General features: G+C 35.8%; 1 protein-coding gene across 7 annotated transcripts in view; it reads right to left on the minus strand.

Annotated features, from left to right (window-relative positions):
* CCDC141 (coiled-coil domain containing 141) overlaps nucleotides 1-10,131 on the minus strand; it is a 235,072-nt gene extending 224,941 nt beyond the window's left edge. Inside the window, exons 1-3 of one of the 7 annotated variants that reach the window (XM_032356079.1) lie at nucleotides 9,967-10,131; nucleotides 2,588-2,820; nucleotides 134-256 (exon numbers count right to left, since the gene is read on the minus strand). In XM_032356079.1, coding sequence (XP_032211970.1) covers nucleotides 134-256; nucleotides 2,588-2,689 — 225 coding nt within the window. In that variant the 5' untranslated portion in view covers nucleotides 2,690-2,820; nucleotides 9,967-10,131. Of the gene's footprint in view, nucleotides 1-133; nucleotides 257-2,587; nucleotides 3,041-3,888; nucleotides 3,958-9,966 lie in introns of those variants that run through there. The other 6 variants (XM_032356080.1, XM_032356082.1, XM_032356084.1 and 3 more) reach the window with 6 other exon arrangements.
* Between the last annotated feature and the right edge of the window lie 7,967 nt (nucleotides 10,132-18,098).

Below are 18,098 nucleotides of genomic sequence, written 5' to 3' on the forward strand. Positions count from 1 at the left end.
TCTATATGGCACTATATTTAATGGCAATAGGACAGTGATGTCAGAAGAATCAAGAGGAAGTATAAGAAATGGATTTTTATTTATTTATTTATTTATTTATTTTTGGCATCTGCTTCACATTTTAATATCTTACCTTGAGCTTGCCCAAAAGAAGTTCATGATCATGAAGAAGCTTTTTGGTCTCATCTTGACTGCTACCAATTTCTAGAAGATTGGGCTGTGATTCAGCCAACTGAAGTTGCACCCACTTGCCACACTATAAATAAAAATGAAACAAAATGCACTTTTAGTTCCTCTTGTTTCTTCCCCTTTATCCCTCTCCTTTTTTTCCTTCCCTCTTTCCTTTCTTTTTTACAGTTTCAGTTATACTGTGAACACTTTATTCCTTCCATAGAGATAGGCCTTACTGACATTGAAATCTAACAGGTTTGATATAAATCCATGCCCTGTCTTTTCCTTCATTCTTAGGGTAAATTCTTTTCTCTTGGCATACTGTATTTAAATTAAAAATTCTCAAATGAAGAACAGATACAGTAGATTAGGTATCAGTGACTATTACGAAGTTATAGAACATGTTACACAATTGTACATTTTCTCTCACAAAACTTAATTCCATAAAAATAGTGAGATTGCACCTGGGCAAATAGGATGCAAGCTTCACCAAGGGGAAAAGGTTTTATAAATGGTATTTAGGCTGATCAGTGTCTTTACATTGACCTCGCTGGTTCAACTGGGAAGAAAAAGCAGCAGAGGAAGGAACAGATTTTTATCCTACATTAAAGTAAAAACATAACATTTTCCAATTTTTGTTGTTCAGTAATCAATAATATATGTATGATAATGTCAATAAATTTAGATGCATGTGAAACAGATGTATGAATGCGGCCAATTTGTTTCCAACATGTAGGACATTTTCGCTGCTCCAATATATAATTCACCGTTGCACTTCCTGAGGAATTGCTTTTCTAAGAAGCAGCAACTGATTAAGCAAGAGGAACCGTTAAAAGGCACTGCACACGGATAAGCAAACTGCTGAAAAGAAATGAAAAAAATGTGTAGCTGGTCCATATCATGAGTACCCTAAGACCATTTGGAAACAAACCCATACAGATTAGACACCGACACTTCTATTTCTTTAAGGTGGACTTTCTACTCTGAATAGCTTGAGATTTATTTTATTTGGGACAGCATTTAGTTAAAGCAGTGAAGGGTGGCCAGAGGGAACATTCTTAGAAACACGGTCAAGTTAAAATAAGTATTTCCAGCATAATTTTGGGATTTTTTTCCCCCTGTATAGTCAAATGAACTCTGATTCTCCTATAATTTATCCCATACACATTATCCCTCTTCCTGCTCTAAGAAATGTTTCCTATTTGAAGGAAAGAAAAGTTGACTTCTTTAAAACAATGAGTTTGCCTCTTTTCCCTCACTGGCTGAAATTTGTAGTTACTCAAATCATCATAAAATCACATGTAAATCATCAATTTTTGCTACCTCTGCTTCAGGCTTCTTTCCATGTCCACCCACTGCCTTTGAAAGGACATGAGGGCCAGGGAATCATCAGAGGTGCTGTTCACACGGGGCTGGTTCTCAAGAGCACTGGGAATCACACCTGTAGGAGCACTTTACGTTCAGTGATCTAGAGGGAATCGTTTTGCTCAGTATCAACTGCTGTTTTCCTGTTACAAATTTTCATATTAACGTAAAATTCACAGCAATTAAGTTAAATTAAACAGGCCTCAGTCACGGCTTCTAACAAAGGCCAGAGAAATCAGGTTGATGAGGTCCTGAAAGTAACTGGATGGTGAGCACTGGCTTGTTTGCCCTGTTCCCTTCATTAAATACTGAATTCCTGAAGTAGTGACTTGTCTAAATCCAAGCACAATGCTTCAGGGGTTTTTGCAAGACATTCCATAGGAAATAAAATCATGGATGTCTTCTTCAACCTAAAGGTACGTGGCCATCATTGCAAACCAGCAAATTACTTGACATAAAATATGCAATAGCCCTAAGCCTCAAGTGTTTCAACTTCCTGCTGATAAGGACAAATTTGACGCCTGCCCTTTGCACCTTCCCTGGCAGGGTCTTTATTCTCCCAAAATCTGATAAGGATACACTAGTGCCTTTACCATGGCAAAAGCAGTGCTGCCGAGGGCACATGTCTGAGCCTCCCATTAGGTGTTCCCTGCCCTCCATCGTGTTTGAAATAGCACCAGCCCGTTTCTACGGGGAACGTCCTCTTCCCTCCTCCATCACAGCCACTCTCAAAAATCACTAACATTTTACAGGTCCACCTGACTCTCCAGCCTGGTAATCATGAACTTGCAGTCATGAGTAGCTTGGCTTTAAAGATAAAATTGAAAGTACATGGTAGAGTTTTTTGTTTTTGTTTTCATTAAGCTGCTACAGATGTTTTCTGGCTAACTGAAAGAGAAACCATAGTGAATTGCTGAAACTTACAAGTAAGACGTACTTGCTGTGCTATTTTCTATATGCTGAGTCCTGCCGACTATGTGGAATGTTCTTTAGGATTATTAACACCCTGCAAAAAGCCAGCTGCCACAGAGAAAAAAGAAAGTTGTCTTACCTTTACGACAGCTATCACGATTTTGGAGTCCCCAGCCTGAACAGCTACTGAACTGACTGTTGTCGTCGAAAACTCCACATCAGGACTTCCTTGGCTGGACATGGCACGTTAGAACCAGAATTTATACTCTGGACAGCCTCTGGACAGATGTGTGTCTGCTGGTCATTTCAGAAGGCAGTCACTGGGGTTACTTGGATTCATTCAGGGGAAGAGCTCAGCTCATACTGATTACTCTGCCAAAAGGAAAGAACAGGAGGTTAAAAATAGACAACCCCATTGAGTTTATCACGAGAGGGGGAGAGAGAGAAGAGAAGGAAAAAGAATCGCCACACCCCTGGTATGGTAACACTAAGTGCCTGATATTTTTGCCATTATCTTAAATGGGGAGGGCAGCTTCTAGCTCTCTGCCTATCAGTTGATGTTTAACAGCAAATGGGAAAAAAATTACATCCTGACAACCCAAATTCATTTTGCCATTGAATCTATATGGTTAGGGTGGACTTTGAAACCAGCCAGTCACGGACCTGGATATCAATCCTTTCAAGATTTTTAAGTCTCCCTTATGCAAAGAAAACCCCCCAAAATGTACTTTAAAAATAAGTTCTAGTGTGTATTTTGGGATTAAGCCACAGAAGTGCTTATAATTTTAGATTAATTTGCTTCTCTAAAACTTACTGCCTTTTGTCAAATGAAGTTTATGAGGCATGGTCACATTTTCTCAGGGCTTCAGATTTCTTAGGGACATTTTAAAAATATTTCAATAAGCAATTATCAATAGAGATCTACCATTTCAGGATTTCTTTGTGACTACTTTACTCCATTCACCAGCATTTTCAAATTCAATTATCACAACTAATAGGAAGTAATATACCTTGCTATTACCTTTAAATAGTAGCAAGAAAAACAATTTCTTTTGTTTAATTAAGGGTTAATTCTGTATATTTTACTACAATTTTTTTTTAAAAAGATAATAATGTATGTACTTCAGGTGTGGTTTTTATTCTTCTCTACCCCCCCTATGCAGGAAAATTATAGACAGCTTCAAATCAGAGTCCAAGATTGGCAGATTAATCCTCTTGCTAGAAACCCAGCGTGTGTCACAAGTTGTCTGTGGTATTAAACAGCAGCTGTTGGATTCCCTGTCAAAGAACAGCTGAAAATAACACTGTCGTTTAGGTCAGAGGTCAGATGCAAATACATCAGAGATACTGACTCCAAAGTTGCTAGAGCTGTTAGAAACCTCTGGGACAAAGCCAGAATGGAGGATAAAGTAATAAACAGAGTTAAACTAGTCCACTCACCGTTTAAACCCTTAGGTCATTTCAAAAGCATGTTCGGGTTTAAGCCTCATGTTCAGAAGACTGAGTCAGCACCACTGCTTTGTTTTGCTAAGGTTCATGATAATATTCTTGAGTCAAGGAGGGAAAAGTGCTTTCACATATACTTTGGTGTTCAGCGATTATTTTTGTTTCCCACAATATGTCATGGCTGCTCTGTAGTTAGATAGCTCCGACCCAGGTCCCTGGTCTCAGCACCTGCCTGCTGGCTAGCAAGATGGAAACCATGCCTGGATCCCAGAAACTGGGATCCACAAACTATCTGACACTGTGAAAGGAGAGGTTGGAACAAGCTCTGGAGAGTAGCCACCAAGAGATACCAGGATGTAGAAAATATCATAAATACTTTCATTTCATGGCAGAAATGGAGAACCAACCTGACCTCTTTGTTAAGTTTGCCTCTGTGTCGAAGGCAAGCTCCTTCTGCTTGAGCAAGTAGTTAGTCCAAACAAAACAAACCAAACAGAAAAACCAGTTTTCCGCTAATTGCCCTCAAGAACAACCAAGAGTTGACAACTGTGTCACATAATAGCCACACCTTAAACTAAAATGTCCAAAGGAGTATTGCTTAAATCTTTGTGTACCTTGCCACCTGGAACAGCAAACAGTGACTTGCACCCAAAATACACAGTGCACTTTTACTCCAAGTCAATCTTACTGTTAGAAACTCAATGTGTGTCCAAAAAAGAAAAAAAAAAAAGAAAAAAGAAACTCAGTGTGTGTCTTAGTTGTATATAAACCTTCAAGAGGCAAAGGGACCTTCGGTCAGCAGGCTGCAAAGACAAGGGCTGGGAAAAAAGGGGTTATGTTCATAAAGCCCCACTTAGGATGGATGATGGGTGTGGAGGGTAGGCTGGAATGTGTGGCACTACAGGTCCACACCAAGGAAAAAGGAAAAGGGAGATGCCGAGCACAGAAAATATGGCTGAAAGTCTGATGAGTTCTAAGGTTTAAGGACAAAGGGAATTATAAATATTTAAGACTTTGTTAAAAGATTAATCCAGCTCTTTAGCAGCAAAGGTGGTGCTTTTTTCCGTGCAGATGACCTTTCTCTGTTAATTAGATGGAGCAGGGCTCGGTGTTGCGTAAAGAAATTGTTTTCTACATTGGGAGACGTAGAGGATAATGCAAACTGCATAAGTGAATTTAAGTGATTTCGGACTAATGTTTTTTAATTCAAATTCTTGGCTTTAAAACCTTTAAAAGGCTTGACTCACTATTGTTTCCCCTTCCCTTGCTGTCTTTTCAACTTTTTAGTCCTTTCCTCTGCAGAAGCTTTGTTGTTCAGATCTCTCTATCCACATGTAGCTCATTTTGAACTTTTGCCGTATTTCTTCATCTAGCATATATTTAATCATAACTTGCACTATTAACTCTGGGAAACAATTTGGAAAATAGTTAGTGTAAAATATATTGTACTAAGAAAACTGGTACACTACAATTAGATGGACTTTTTTTTTTTTTTAAGATTTTATTTATTTATTCAACAGAGAGAGATCGCAACTAGACAGAGAAGCAGGCAGAGAGAGAGGAGGAAGCAGACGCCCCCCTGAGCAGAGAGCCCGATGCGGGGCTCAATCCCAGGACCCTGAGATCATGACCTGAGCTAAAGGCAGAGGCTTAATCCACTGAGCCACCCAGGCGCCCCAGATGGACTTTTTTTTAAAAAAAGCTTTTTGAGATACAGTTTGTTTATACTCCACCTCCCCTATCATCACCAAAAAAACAAAAACAAACAAACAAAAAAATCCAACCAATCAAATAAACAAAATAAGCCAAAACGAAACAAAACAAAAATCCTTACAGGCAGTCTCATATCCTTTGAAGTTTATGGAGGATCTTACAAAGGTTATTATGCCTTCTCTGTTTATCCTTCTGGGAAATGCCTGTTTTTATACTAGCTGAATTTTAGTGAAGTATCTTTCATGAGAATATATCAAAAACTATAACTGGATTCTATAGAGTTACAAATACCATTTCTTTTCCCCAATTTCTTTTATTATGGTAAAATACACATAACATGAAATTTACCATTTTAACTATTTTTAAGTGTACAGTTCAGGGATATTAAACACATTCATTATGTTGTACAAGCATTACACCCACTTATCTCCATAACTCTATAACTTTTAACCTTGTAAAACTGAAAATCTATACCCATTAAACAATAGTTCTCCATTCCCTCCTCCCCCAAACCCCTGGCAATCACCATTCTGCTTTCTGTCTCTATGATTTTGACTAAGAATTCTAAGTACTTCATATAAATGGGATCATACAGTATTTACGTCTTTGTGACTGGCTCACTGCACTTAGCATAATGTCTTAGAGGTTCATCCATGTTGCAGCCTCTTTCCTTTTTAAGGTTGACTAATATTCCAGTGTGTGTGTGTGTGTGTGTGTGTGTGTACATCACATTTTTGCATATCCACTCATCCATCTATGGACACTTGTACTCCTTCCATATTTTAGCTATTGTGAACAATGCTGCTATAAACACGGTATACAAATTATCTGAGATCCTGCCTTCAATTCTTCTGTGTATATACCTAGAAATGGAATAAGTGTATCATATGGTAATTCAATTCTTAATTTCTTGAGGGAATATCAGACTGTTTTTCACAGTGGCAAATAGCACATTTTAATAAAATATAATTAGCTGGTAGTTTGGAAACTTTATCATGTGATTTTTTTAAAAGATTTTATTTACTTATTTGAGAGAAAACATGAGCAGGGGGAGGAATGGAGGGAGAGGGACAAGCAGACTGCTCGCTGAGTGTGGATCCTAAGGCAGGCAGGGCTTGATCCCAAGATATCAAGGTCAAGAGCTGAACCAAAATCAAGTCTGATGCTTAACCTACAAAGCCACCCAGGCAACCATCATGTGCTTATATTTTAGCTTGGTCTATGGCTCTGATGTTAAAACAACACATTTTCTTTACTAGAGTATATGTGGGGTCTGCTCAATTCTTCATAGAGAATCCCAGGTGTTTGTCTTAATCAATATTATAATTAGTTAAATTAAACTTTATATAAAGACAAATTAGATAGACATGACATAAATAAAGCAGAATGAGTCTATTTATCCAGGCCAAAAATTCAAGGCAAAACTTTCTCTGCTATCATTATTATTAGCAATAAAAAATAACAGCTACCATTTAGTGATAGCTGTTACATGCCAAGAACTGGGACAAGTGTTTTATACTCTATTCCATTTAATCCACATATGGCTGGAAGACTTATTTTCCTGACTTTATAAATCACACACACACACACACACACACACACACACACACACACACACAGGGATTTACTGATATCTACCACCCCCTGTCTAAACTTTTCTGCCTGGGTTTCAAAGCTATCTATGGCCTGGCCCCTCCCACCTGCTCAATGACATTTACCATTTTTACCAGTCCCCCAGGATCATCCTTGGTCTCTTCCTTTAGTTGTTCTTTGCAGGGGTGTCATCCTCTTCCTCCCTTCATCTATCAGAATTCCTCCAATCATTTAAGACCAAGATGAATTACCAATTCCTTTTGAAAGTTGAAATACCTGCCTATAGTGCTTTTTTCTAAAATTTGACTGTTGTCACAATTTCATAATTATATGTTTATATTGCAAACTTGCTTCGTTTTCTAACAATTTCATTTCCACTAGTATTATTTCCCAACTATGTTTGAAGCTTCATATGGAAAGAAGCCATGTCTTAACATTTTGGGGGATCTTTTCAGACCACCTCGTAGGGTCACTGTAGAGACTAAAAGAGTTGCTTACATAAAATGCTTGGAAGACGACCTGGTATTTAGCAAGGGCCATAGACAGAACACAACACTGCGCACAAAACTGATGCTTATAAATATTGGCTAACTGATTAAATCACATTACATATAGAAAAAAATGACACTTTTATTACAATTCATTCAGTCAATATTTATTCATGCAAATAGTAGTTATTGAACATTTGCTATATATACCAGGCACTTATAAATTAGAAATATAGCAGTGAATGAAACAGAGGTCTCTACCCTTGAAAAGGTAACAATCCAGTAAGAAACATGATGTCTAAGATGACGACAATATCCTAAATCTAGTAAATGCCAAAAATTTTGAAATGGATTATTAAAATTAAGATGAATTGAAACACATGCTCAGCAACCCAAATGGATTAAATGTATTAGAAAGACATAAGATATGCATTACCAGGGAGGAAACTATTTTACTATAATCAGATGGTAAAAGCATTTCAGTGAGTCATCATTTCTAGAATACCATCTTTACCATCCCCTTTAGCCAAAATTTTCCCAAGTCATTCTGTGTATTATTTAACATTCCTCCTCATACTTCTAGTTTATTTTAGATTACAAGCACTCTCAATTGCCATCCATAAGTAAATGGGAATTGCTCTTTCCCCTTAAAACAGCCTCCGTTCTAGTCATCAGTTCATTCTTCTATGCATGTATCACTTGTTCATTCATCGAGTATGATTAAATACCCACTAAGTGTCAGACACTATTCTAGATGCTAGGCACATGGTAATACACAAAGGCCATTCACTGATGGAGTTTTCGTTCTGGTGGAGGGGACAAAACCAAGCAGGAAACAAAACGTACACATATAATTATGTCAGAATATAGTAAGTGTTATGAAAAAAAATAAGGCAAGGTAAGAAGAGAACAGGGGAAGAGGAATACTATTTTACAGCGGCAATTATTTTGCAGGCAACACATTGTATACCTTAAGCTTATACAATGTCTTATGTCAATTATACCTCAGTAAGGCTGAAAATAATAAATAATTGAAATACTAATATTTCTAAGTGTAAAGTTTGTGTTACCTCAAAGTATCTTCAAATATCTCCACAAGAATTTAAGTATTTGAAAAACAACTTTTAAAAAAACCTAGCCTCCTCCCTCTTAGGCTCTTGCTCCAGTTAATATTACAACAGAGCTTAGTACATGATATACCATGAGCAGAAAGGGGAAGTAATGGATTAGCAATTTCACAGATTAAACCACAGAGTGTAGTAGCTTAAAGAAGGTTGGAAATCACTATATTAAAATATAAATTGAAGAAGTGGAAAGGTGAAGGTTAGAGGATTCAGATATTCAAGGAGTCAGTCAATGTTTAAACATGGTCCTCTATGCCTCTACATTTTATCCCAATGTAGCAGGGTTCCTTCCCTGTCTACATTTCCTATGTCTTTTAACATAATCGGGTGTCCTAAGAGTCACCCTTCAGAACAGTGGATGGTTATATGAGAAGATAAGAGTTTTAGTCAACTTGATTTTGGAAAATTAGATTTCTTTTGTTTTTCCTAACTGTTGCTAAACTCTAGCTCAGGCTGAGAATTTCCAGCCCAGAGTAATCCCCAGGGAAGCCTAAAGAGCAGAAGTCCTTCCAGCTGCTTGGGAAGCCAGCAGTGACACTGAGGGTGAGCTGTCACTTCTCTAAGCAGTAAGAATTTTTGCCAAGGAAGGAAAAATAATATAATGTAAAACCCAAGGACATGAAAATCAAATACCCTATACAGGATGGTATTATCCATGGATTCTAAGCAGGAAGCATATAAAGAGCTAAAAAGAAAAAAAGTTTCTTTATAAAATATGAGGTTTTAGTAAGAAACATGAAAACATAAAGAAATGAATGTAAATAGTATATATCACACATTAATAACATATGTATGTGTGCAGATATGTGCATTATATACAGTAAGACTCTTTCAAGTAGTATTATGATGGGCTTTTCTCAGTTATATGGGGTGATGTTTCGTAATTTACTGACAGTTTGTTGGCATTGGTTAATGACAAAGCCAGGTTTAACAAAATTCTACCGTAGGTTAAAAAAAAAATATATATATATATATATATATATATATATATATATATATAAAACCAAAAAAAAAAACCTTAATGGAATTTCTAAAAATTTACTGTATGGACTTTAAGATCTGCATCCTTGCTCCAAGTGAGAATGCCTCATACCAGTGTTCACACAGAAGCCCCTCGCTAGGAGAATCTTCATTTTTGTTAATACGTCACTCACCCAATCGAATCCAACATGAAAGGCAATGATTGCTGAGAATGTCCGGAAGGATAAAGAAGTTACCAACACCTGCAGGAAAAAAGATATTCATATACTCCAGCTTTTAGGAAAAACAGGAAACAAGATGAGAGAAACTCACAGAAACCTGGAAATCAAAAATGGAAACAAAAGTAGCAGCTCATTTGTGCCACACCCCACACAACTCATACCACCCTAAGCAAACCAGTTTCCTATCACAAATTCCACACTCCTAAAGGAAGAACTTCAAAAGCAAAGTCAATTTACTTTATGTAGAGTTTAGATTCTGCTTCTGGCTTGTCCCTGCCTTAAGCTCCTGCTTTCAGTGTGAGCTCATGGCCTCACCACAAATGTTTGCTGACCTGCTGTGCATAGGCCCTGATGTCCTTAATTAGCACCATCCTCATCAAATTCCTTTAGATTTGTAAAACGTGTAACCACTGGGCCTGGCTGGCCCCTCAGCAGCCTTGCACTTCTGTCAGAGTTGTTGAAGAACTGAGGCAAAAGAAGTTCAGTGTCTTATTCAAGTCTATGGACCAAGGGAGTCTACGACCTAGCCTCCTCCCTCTTAGGCTCTTGCTCCACCACCACAGAGAGTAAGGTCTTCTATCCTAATGTGAAGTCAAAAATTATTCAGATGTAAATATACACCCTTCACTCAGCTAGTTCACACAGTTGAGCGCTTCCTGGACAGAGCTCTGAGACAGAACCTCACATAAGCATTCTTAAAAGTCATTAACAGACATACAAAACCCCATCTCTGTTTCCAGTTTTCCTCATTAGAAAACTGAAGATAAAATACACATATGAATCACTTTGACAAGAAGGCTTTTATAACATAGAAAATACACCAAGCCTAATATCCTGGAAATGCCAAGAACCCTCTTAAAGAATTTCCCAAATCAGGGTGCCTAGATGGTTTAGTCTGTTGCACATCGGACTCTTGATTTTGTCTCAAGTCAGATCTCAGGGTTGTGAGATCAAGTCTAGCGAGCCTGCTTGGGATTCTCTCTCTCCCTCTCACTCTGCCCCTCTCCTTCATCTCTGAAAAAAGAAAAAATAAGAATTTCCCAAATCAATGTGAGCAATCACAATACGGAATAGTTTTATACATGGATGCAAATTAACAGCATCATAATAAAACTGCTTTGGGTTTGTGTCATAGTTCTTACTTTTTTTTTGGTTGTTAAAATGAAATTACATTGTTAAGGAATTTATACATAGAAGAGTGGAAATCAATTCTTCTAGTAATACTCACCATAGGATTGTTTAGTAATTTTATAGGCATTTGTATAAATTATGCATCTGTATAAACTATACATAATTATGCTTAATTTATATATGTATATAAATTATTAAAAATGATTTTCATTTTTCCTATACTTCAAATATGAAACAAAAACATCTGCTGGGGGTGCCTGGGTGGCTCAATCAGTTAACTGTCTGCCTTCAGTTCAGGTCTTGATCCCAAAGTTCTGGGATCGAGGCCTGTATCAGGCTCCTTGCTTGGAGGGGAGCCAGCTTCTTCCTCTGCCTGCCATTCCCCCTGCCTGTGTTATCTTTCTCTGTCAAACAAATAATGCTTTAAAAAAAAAATCTGCTGTACAAATGTCTGCTTAAAATATATTTTATGGACTTTTAACTTCTCAGATTCCTAATTCTATTTTCCTAATTTCCCCATACTTTACACAGGTATGTTAAATATAAATATTCAAAATAAAATACACAACTTCCTTGGATTTTCATTTTTTTCCATGTACTTCACTGGTACTTAAGAAAAAAAAATCCATGGAGAAAGGAAATAGCTATAATTAGCATTTGTTTTTAAATTTACTGCTATGTTAAATATTCAATCTATATTTATCTATCTTGCATTTTATTGGATTTCTATTATTTATATATTTATATATAATCATATATATTTATAAATATTTATATATAATATATTTATAGATATCTATATATTACATATTTTATATCTATTTCATTTATAATTTATATTTATTTATATTAATTGACATATATTTCAATATACATATATTTAATATAGATAAAATGTAGAGGCATAGAGGACCATGTTTAAACATTGACTGACTCCCTGAATATCTGAATCCACTAACCTTCACCTTTCCACTTTTTCAATTTATATTTTAATATAGTGATTTCCAACCTTCTTTAAGCTACTACATTCTGTGGTTTAATCTGTGAAATTGCTAATCCATTACTTCCCCTTTCTGCTCATGGTATATCATGTACTAAACTGTGTTGTAATATTAATTGGGTTTTTAAAGGTTTTTTTTAAAGTTGTTTTTCAAATACTTAAATTCTTGTGGAGATATTTGAAGATACTTTGAGGTAACACAAACTTTACACTTAGAAATATTAGTATTCCAATTATTTATTATTTTCAGCCTTATTGAGGTATAAGTAAAATAAGACATTGTATAAGTTTAAGGTCTACAATGTGTTGACTGCAAAATAATTACCACTGTAGCATTTTAGCACCTCCATCACACATATATAATATACATATATAAATATTAATAAATATATAGATACATTTTAAATATAAAATATATAATCATATATATATGTATATATTTATATATACACACACTTTTTTTTTAGAGCAAGAAATTGGAGGTGAGGGACAGAGGGAGAGAGAGAGAGAGAATCCCAAGCAGGCTCTACATCCAGAGCCTACGGCCAGGCTTGGTTTTACAACCCTGAGATCATGACCTGAGCCAAAAATCAAGAATTGGACGCTTAACCAACTGAACTAAGCAGGCACCCCTGTAGTGAGACTATTTAAGGTGTACTCACTTAGCAACTTTCACATATATTATACAAGACTGTTAACTATAATTAACCATGTTGTGCATTAAATCCTGAGAACTTACCTTCTAATTGGAAGTTGTACTCCAAATTAGTTTGGAAGTTTGACCAACATCTCCCCATTGCTCTGATCTTCCAGCGCCTGGTAACCACCATTCTATTCTGTTCCTGTGAGTTTGGCTTTTTTTTAGATTCCATATGTGATTTCATACAGTATTTATCTTGCTCTGACTTATTTCACTTAGCATAATGTCCTTGAGGCCCAACCAGGTTCTCACAAGTGACAGGATTTCCTTCTTTTTCATGGATAAATGATATTTCTTTGTATTTATATCACTTCTTTATTCATTCCTCCCTTGACAGACACTTTGGTTTTTTTTCATAGCTTGGCTATTGAGAATACTGCTGTAATAAACATGGGAATGCAGAAATCTCTTCAAGATTTTGTTTTCATTTCCTTTGGATATATACCCAGAAGTGGGAATCCTGGATCATATGGTGCCTCTATTTAAAATTTTTAAAGAAACCTCCATCTTCTTTTCCATAGTGGCTTCACCAATTTGCAATCCCACCAAGAGTGCACAGGGATTCTCTTTTCTCAACAACCTTGCCAACTCTTGTTATCTATTGTCTTTTTGACAACAGCCATTCTAATAGGTGTGAGGTGATATCTCATTGTTTTGATTTACTTCTCTCTTACAATAAGTAATGTTGATCATCTTTTCTGTTATCTATCTGTATATCTTCTTTGGAAAAATGTTCAGTTCCTCTGCCTATTTTTAAAATATTTTTTTGTTTTGTTTTGTTTTGTTATTGAGTTGTATGATTATGGGTTGGTTTTTTGTTTGTTTGTTTTGGCTATATACTTTGAATATTAACCACTTTTCAGGTAGATATATATTTTCTCCAATCTGTATGTTTTCTTTTCATTTTGTTGATTGTTTGTTGTTGCTGTTGTTGTTTTGTTGTGCAGAAGCTTTCTAAAAGTTTGATGTACTTCCACTTACTGGTTTTTTCTTTTGTTGCTTGTGCTTCTACAGCCATATCCAAAAGTCGTTGCTAAGACCAATGTCAAGGAGCTTTTTCCCCTATGTTTTCTTCTAGGAGTTTTATGGTTTCAAATCTTATGTTTAAGTCTACAGGCAACTGAGTTCATTTTTGTGCGTGGTTTAAGATAAGAGTCCAATTTCAATTTTCTGCATCCAGTTATCCAGTTTTCCCAACACCATTTATTGAAAAGACTTATTCTTTCCCTGTTGAGTCTTTTCAGCTTCCTTGTTAAGTATTAGCTGACCATGCTGATGGTGTTTTACTTCTGGGTCTCAAATCTGTTCCATTGGTCTAGGTGTCTTATGACAGTTTCATACTATTTTAATTACTATAGCTTTGTAATATAGTTTGAAATCAGGAGGTATAATGCTTTTCTTCCTCAGGATTGTTTTGACTATTTGAGGTTTGGGGGGGTTACATAAATTTTAAGATTTTGTGTTTTTGTGGAAAATGCCATTAGAATTTTGATAGGGATTATATTACACCTATAGATGACTTTGGGTAGTACGAACATTTTAACAATATTCTTCCAATTCATGAACATGGGATATCTCTCCACTTGCTTGTGTCTTCTTCATTGTTTTTCATCAAAGTCTTGTAGTTTTGAGAGTACAGATGTTTCACTTCCTTGGTTAATATTGTTCCTGTTTTATTGTTTTTGATTCCATTATGAATGGGCTTTTCTTTTTTAAATATTTTCTCACTAATGTTTAGAAACACACTGATTTCTGTATGTTGAGCTTACAGACTGCAACTTTACTGAATTCACTGATTAGTTCTTCTTTTCTGATTTGGATACCCTTTGTTTCTTTAAAAGAATTCTCTAGTACTATATTGAATAAGAGTGGTGAGAGTGGGAACTTTGTCTTGTTCCTGATCTTAAAAGAAAAATCTTTCAACCCTTCACTGTTGCATATGTGGGTTTGTCCTGTATGGCCTTTATTATATTCAAGTATTTTCCTTCTCTACCCAATTAATTGAGAGTTTTTATCATGAAAGGATGCTGTATTTTTCCAAATGCCTTTTCTGCATCTATTGAGATGATATCATTTTTATCTTTCATTCTATTAATGCATGTATCACATGTATTGATTTGACATGTTGAGCCCTTCTTGATTCCCAAAAGATAAATCTCACTTGGTCACAATACTCAAAATATATGATCCTTCTAATGTGCTATTGAATTCAGTTTGAGAATATTCTGTTACAAATTTTTGCATCAGTATTCATCAGGAATATTGGTCTATAGTTTTGTAATCTTTCATATCTGTCTGTGGTATTAGAGAGATGCCAGCCTTATAGAATGAGTTTGTAACTCTCTTTCCTCAACCTCAACATTTTGAAAGAGTTTAAGAAGGATTGGTGTAAATGATTCCTTAAAAGTTTGGTGGAATTTACCAGTGAAAGCATTTGCTCCTGGATTTTTCCTTGTTGGAGGTTTTTGATTACTGATTCAATCTGTTTACTTGTTATTGACTGTTCAGATTTTCTATTTCTTCATAATTCAGTCTTGGTACATTCTGTTTCCAGAAATTTATCCATTACTTCTAGATTGACCTATTTTTGTGTATCTAATTACTCAGAGTAGTCTCTATGATCTTTTGTATATCTGTGGTATCAGTAGTAATGTCTCTTCTTTCACTTGATTTTGAGTCTTCTTTTTTGCTTAATCTAGCCAAAGATTTGTCCATTTTTCAAATCTTTTTTTTTTTTAAGAGCTCTTAGTTTTCTTGATCTTTTCTATTGTTTTCTGGCCTCTATTTCTGTTCTGATCTTTGCTATTTTCTTCTTTCTCTTAACTTTGGGTTTACTTTGTTCTTTTTTTAGTTCCTTAAGGTATAGAGCTTGGTTGTTTGAGATCTTTCCTTTCTCTTAATCTTGGCATTTATCACTATAAATGTCCTCTTAGAACTACTTTTGCAGCATTGTATAGATTTCAACATGTTGTGTTTCTGTTTTCATTCGGTTCAGTATATTTTTTCATTTCCTTTTTTATTTCTTCTTTGACTCATTTGGTGTTCAGAAGATTCTTCTTTGTACTTTTAAAATCACTTTTGTCTACCTTGGTTGATAGGTACATGGACAGAATGAGAGGTGATTTGACCAAATCATCAGTAACCAGTGGATTGTGAGTAGATAGGGCTAAGGGTCCAAATAGGCCAGGTCAAATAGGTAGTAGAACATGTAAACAAATAATACTCTTAAACAGAGAATCTGGGTTACTACTGCAATGTGATACCTCCCTCTCATAATTGACATCCAGACTAGTTAAGCTTGTGGACATCTGGGTTGTGTAATATTTGGTTAGTTTTCTTAATTTTTTTCTTCATGGCTATCAGGAGGCTTGAGTAAGTAATGTGGCTGAAGCCAAGGTACATTTCCTTCAAAGCCAAGGATACATTAAAATTCATTTCTGAAAGGAAGCTCTTTGGTTTAGAATGTATGTTCCAGGATAAAGAGTAGCATGCATTTTATTTAGAATCTCTCCACAAAATTCTATCTCCTAACTACATTTGGACTTGCAAAATTTGCAGAATAAAACAGAAAGACCAGCTTATGGAGAATTACAAGGTAGAAGTCCGTTTTTGTGCCTTCACACTCTGTTTCCTCCTGGTCTCCTCTGCCAGAGCACACACCACCTGTCACGAGCCCCTTGCCTCAGAGCCAACCACACTTGTCCTTACCTGGATGTTAACCAGTTCCTACCAGGGAGCTGTCTCTACCTAATATTTTAGTTGGTACTGACTTGAAGTGTGGCATCCTCTAGATGATGCTCCATTTAGGACTGTTAACAAGAAGAGATGTTTTTACATTTGGAGAGTAGACCTACAAAAAGCAAACTTGTGGTCTTGTCTACTCTCTTCTCTCCTATCATAATACTTGTAATACTTGACGAAAAGCCCAAAAAGAAACAAATGGGTTAAAAACAGAACAGAAATTTGATGGTGATTAGATTCCATGTAAATATTTTTTTTCAACAGGTATTATTGAGCATTTCTGATGTTTTGGGTATGGTTTTAGACACAAGGGAAACATCAGGGAATACACACAGGGTCTTTGTCTTCAAGGACCTTGCAGGCTAAGAAGCTCACAGAGGAAAAATGCAATATACAAAACTGATCATGTGCCAGTTACTCTCCTGAAGATTTGATAATCTCATAAAATTACCAGAAAAACACTCTGAGGTATTTACTATTAATTTCATTTTACTGAGGAATTTGACCTAGATACAGTAGATAACTTATCCAGAACTACAAAGTTAATATGGCTCAACAATACCAACAGAACACCAAAAACAGGACTCTTCATCTCTAGCTCTAGAATGTAGAGCCAAAGCTTGTGTAATTCCAAACTTTTCTCTGCTTTCTATGTCATACTGCCTAAAGCAAATTGAATTATGAACAGATGTAGAATCATAAACAAATTTAGCAAACTGGAAAATTAAACATCTATTAACAATTTTAGGTATGTCTAAGTAGGCTCTACACTTGTGAATTCTCTTGATCATCAATCCAACTATGGAGAGAATTGGTTGTGATTTGCCACTCTGAGGAGCGAGGTTCCTGTCTCAGTCTGTTTCATCTGTCATTAATGTTGATAAATCATTCTGTTATTGTATGTCTTTGTTTATTCCATGACTTGGGCCTTGTGTGCTTGCATTTTATATGTAAATACACTATATACCTTACATATTTGCAGAAATACTATTGTAAAAAGCTCTGCGAATGTAATACTATTCATATCATTATTCTCTTCTAATAAATCGTCTTGTTGTTCCTCCATCCTCCTCTTCCTTTCCATTTTTTATGTTATTTTCCTGTTTTGTTCTTTTCTCTTGTACTTTTTATTTTCTGCATTCTGCATAGTCTTGTTCTGTCTCTCCATGTTGGCTACTGTGCCCATTCAAGGAATATGCTCCACAGAAACTGCTTCTTCACTTACCCTTTCCCCTATTTTAACCATCTATAAGCATGTAACCCTTTTTTCTTTACTCCCCTAAAACTGCTGGCATCCATGCTCATCCATGGAGTTTTCTTTATTCACTCATGCTACACACACACACACACACACACACAAATTATTTCACTAGGAAAGAGCTCCGTCTACACAATACTACTATTTTTAAAAAATTTTGATTTTTCTTTATTTTAAAGGCAGTCCTAAAAGTACTGTGGTGGTGGCAAAAGAATAGACACATCAATCAACAGAATAGAATAGCTGGCCCAGAA

Source organism: Mustela erminea, chromosome 8, assembly GCF_009829155.1.
Source record: "Mustela erminea isolate mMusErm1 chromosome 8, mMusErm1.Pri, whole genome shotgun sequence".
Lineage (NCBI taxonomy): Eukaryota > Metazoa > Chordata > Mammalia > Carnivora > Mustelidae > Mustela > Mustela erminea.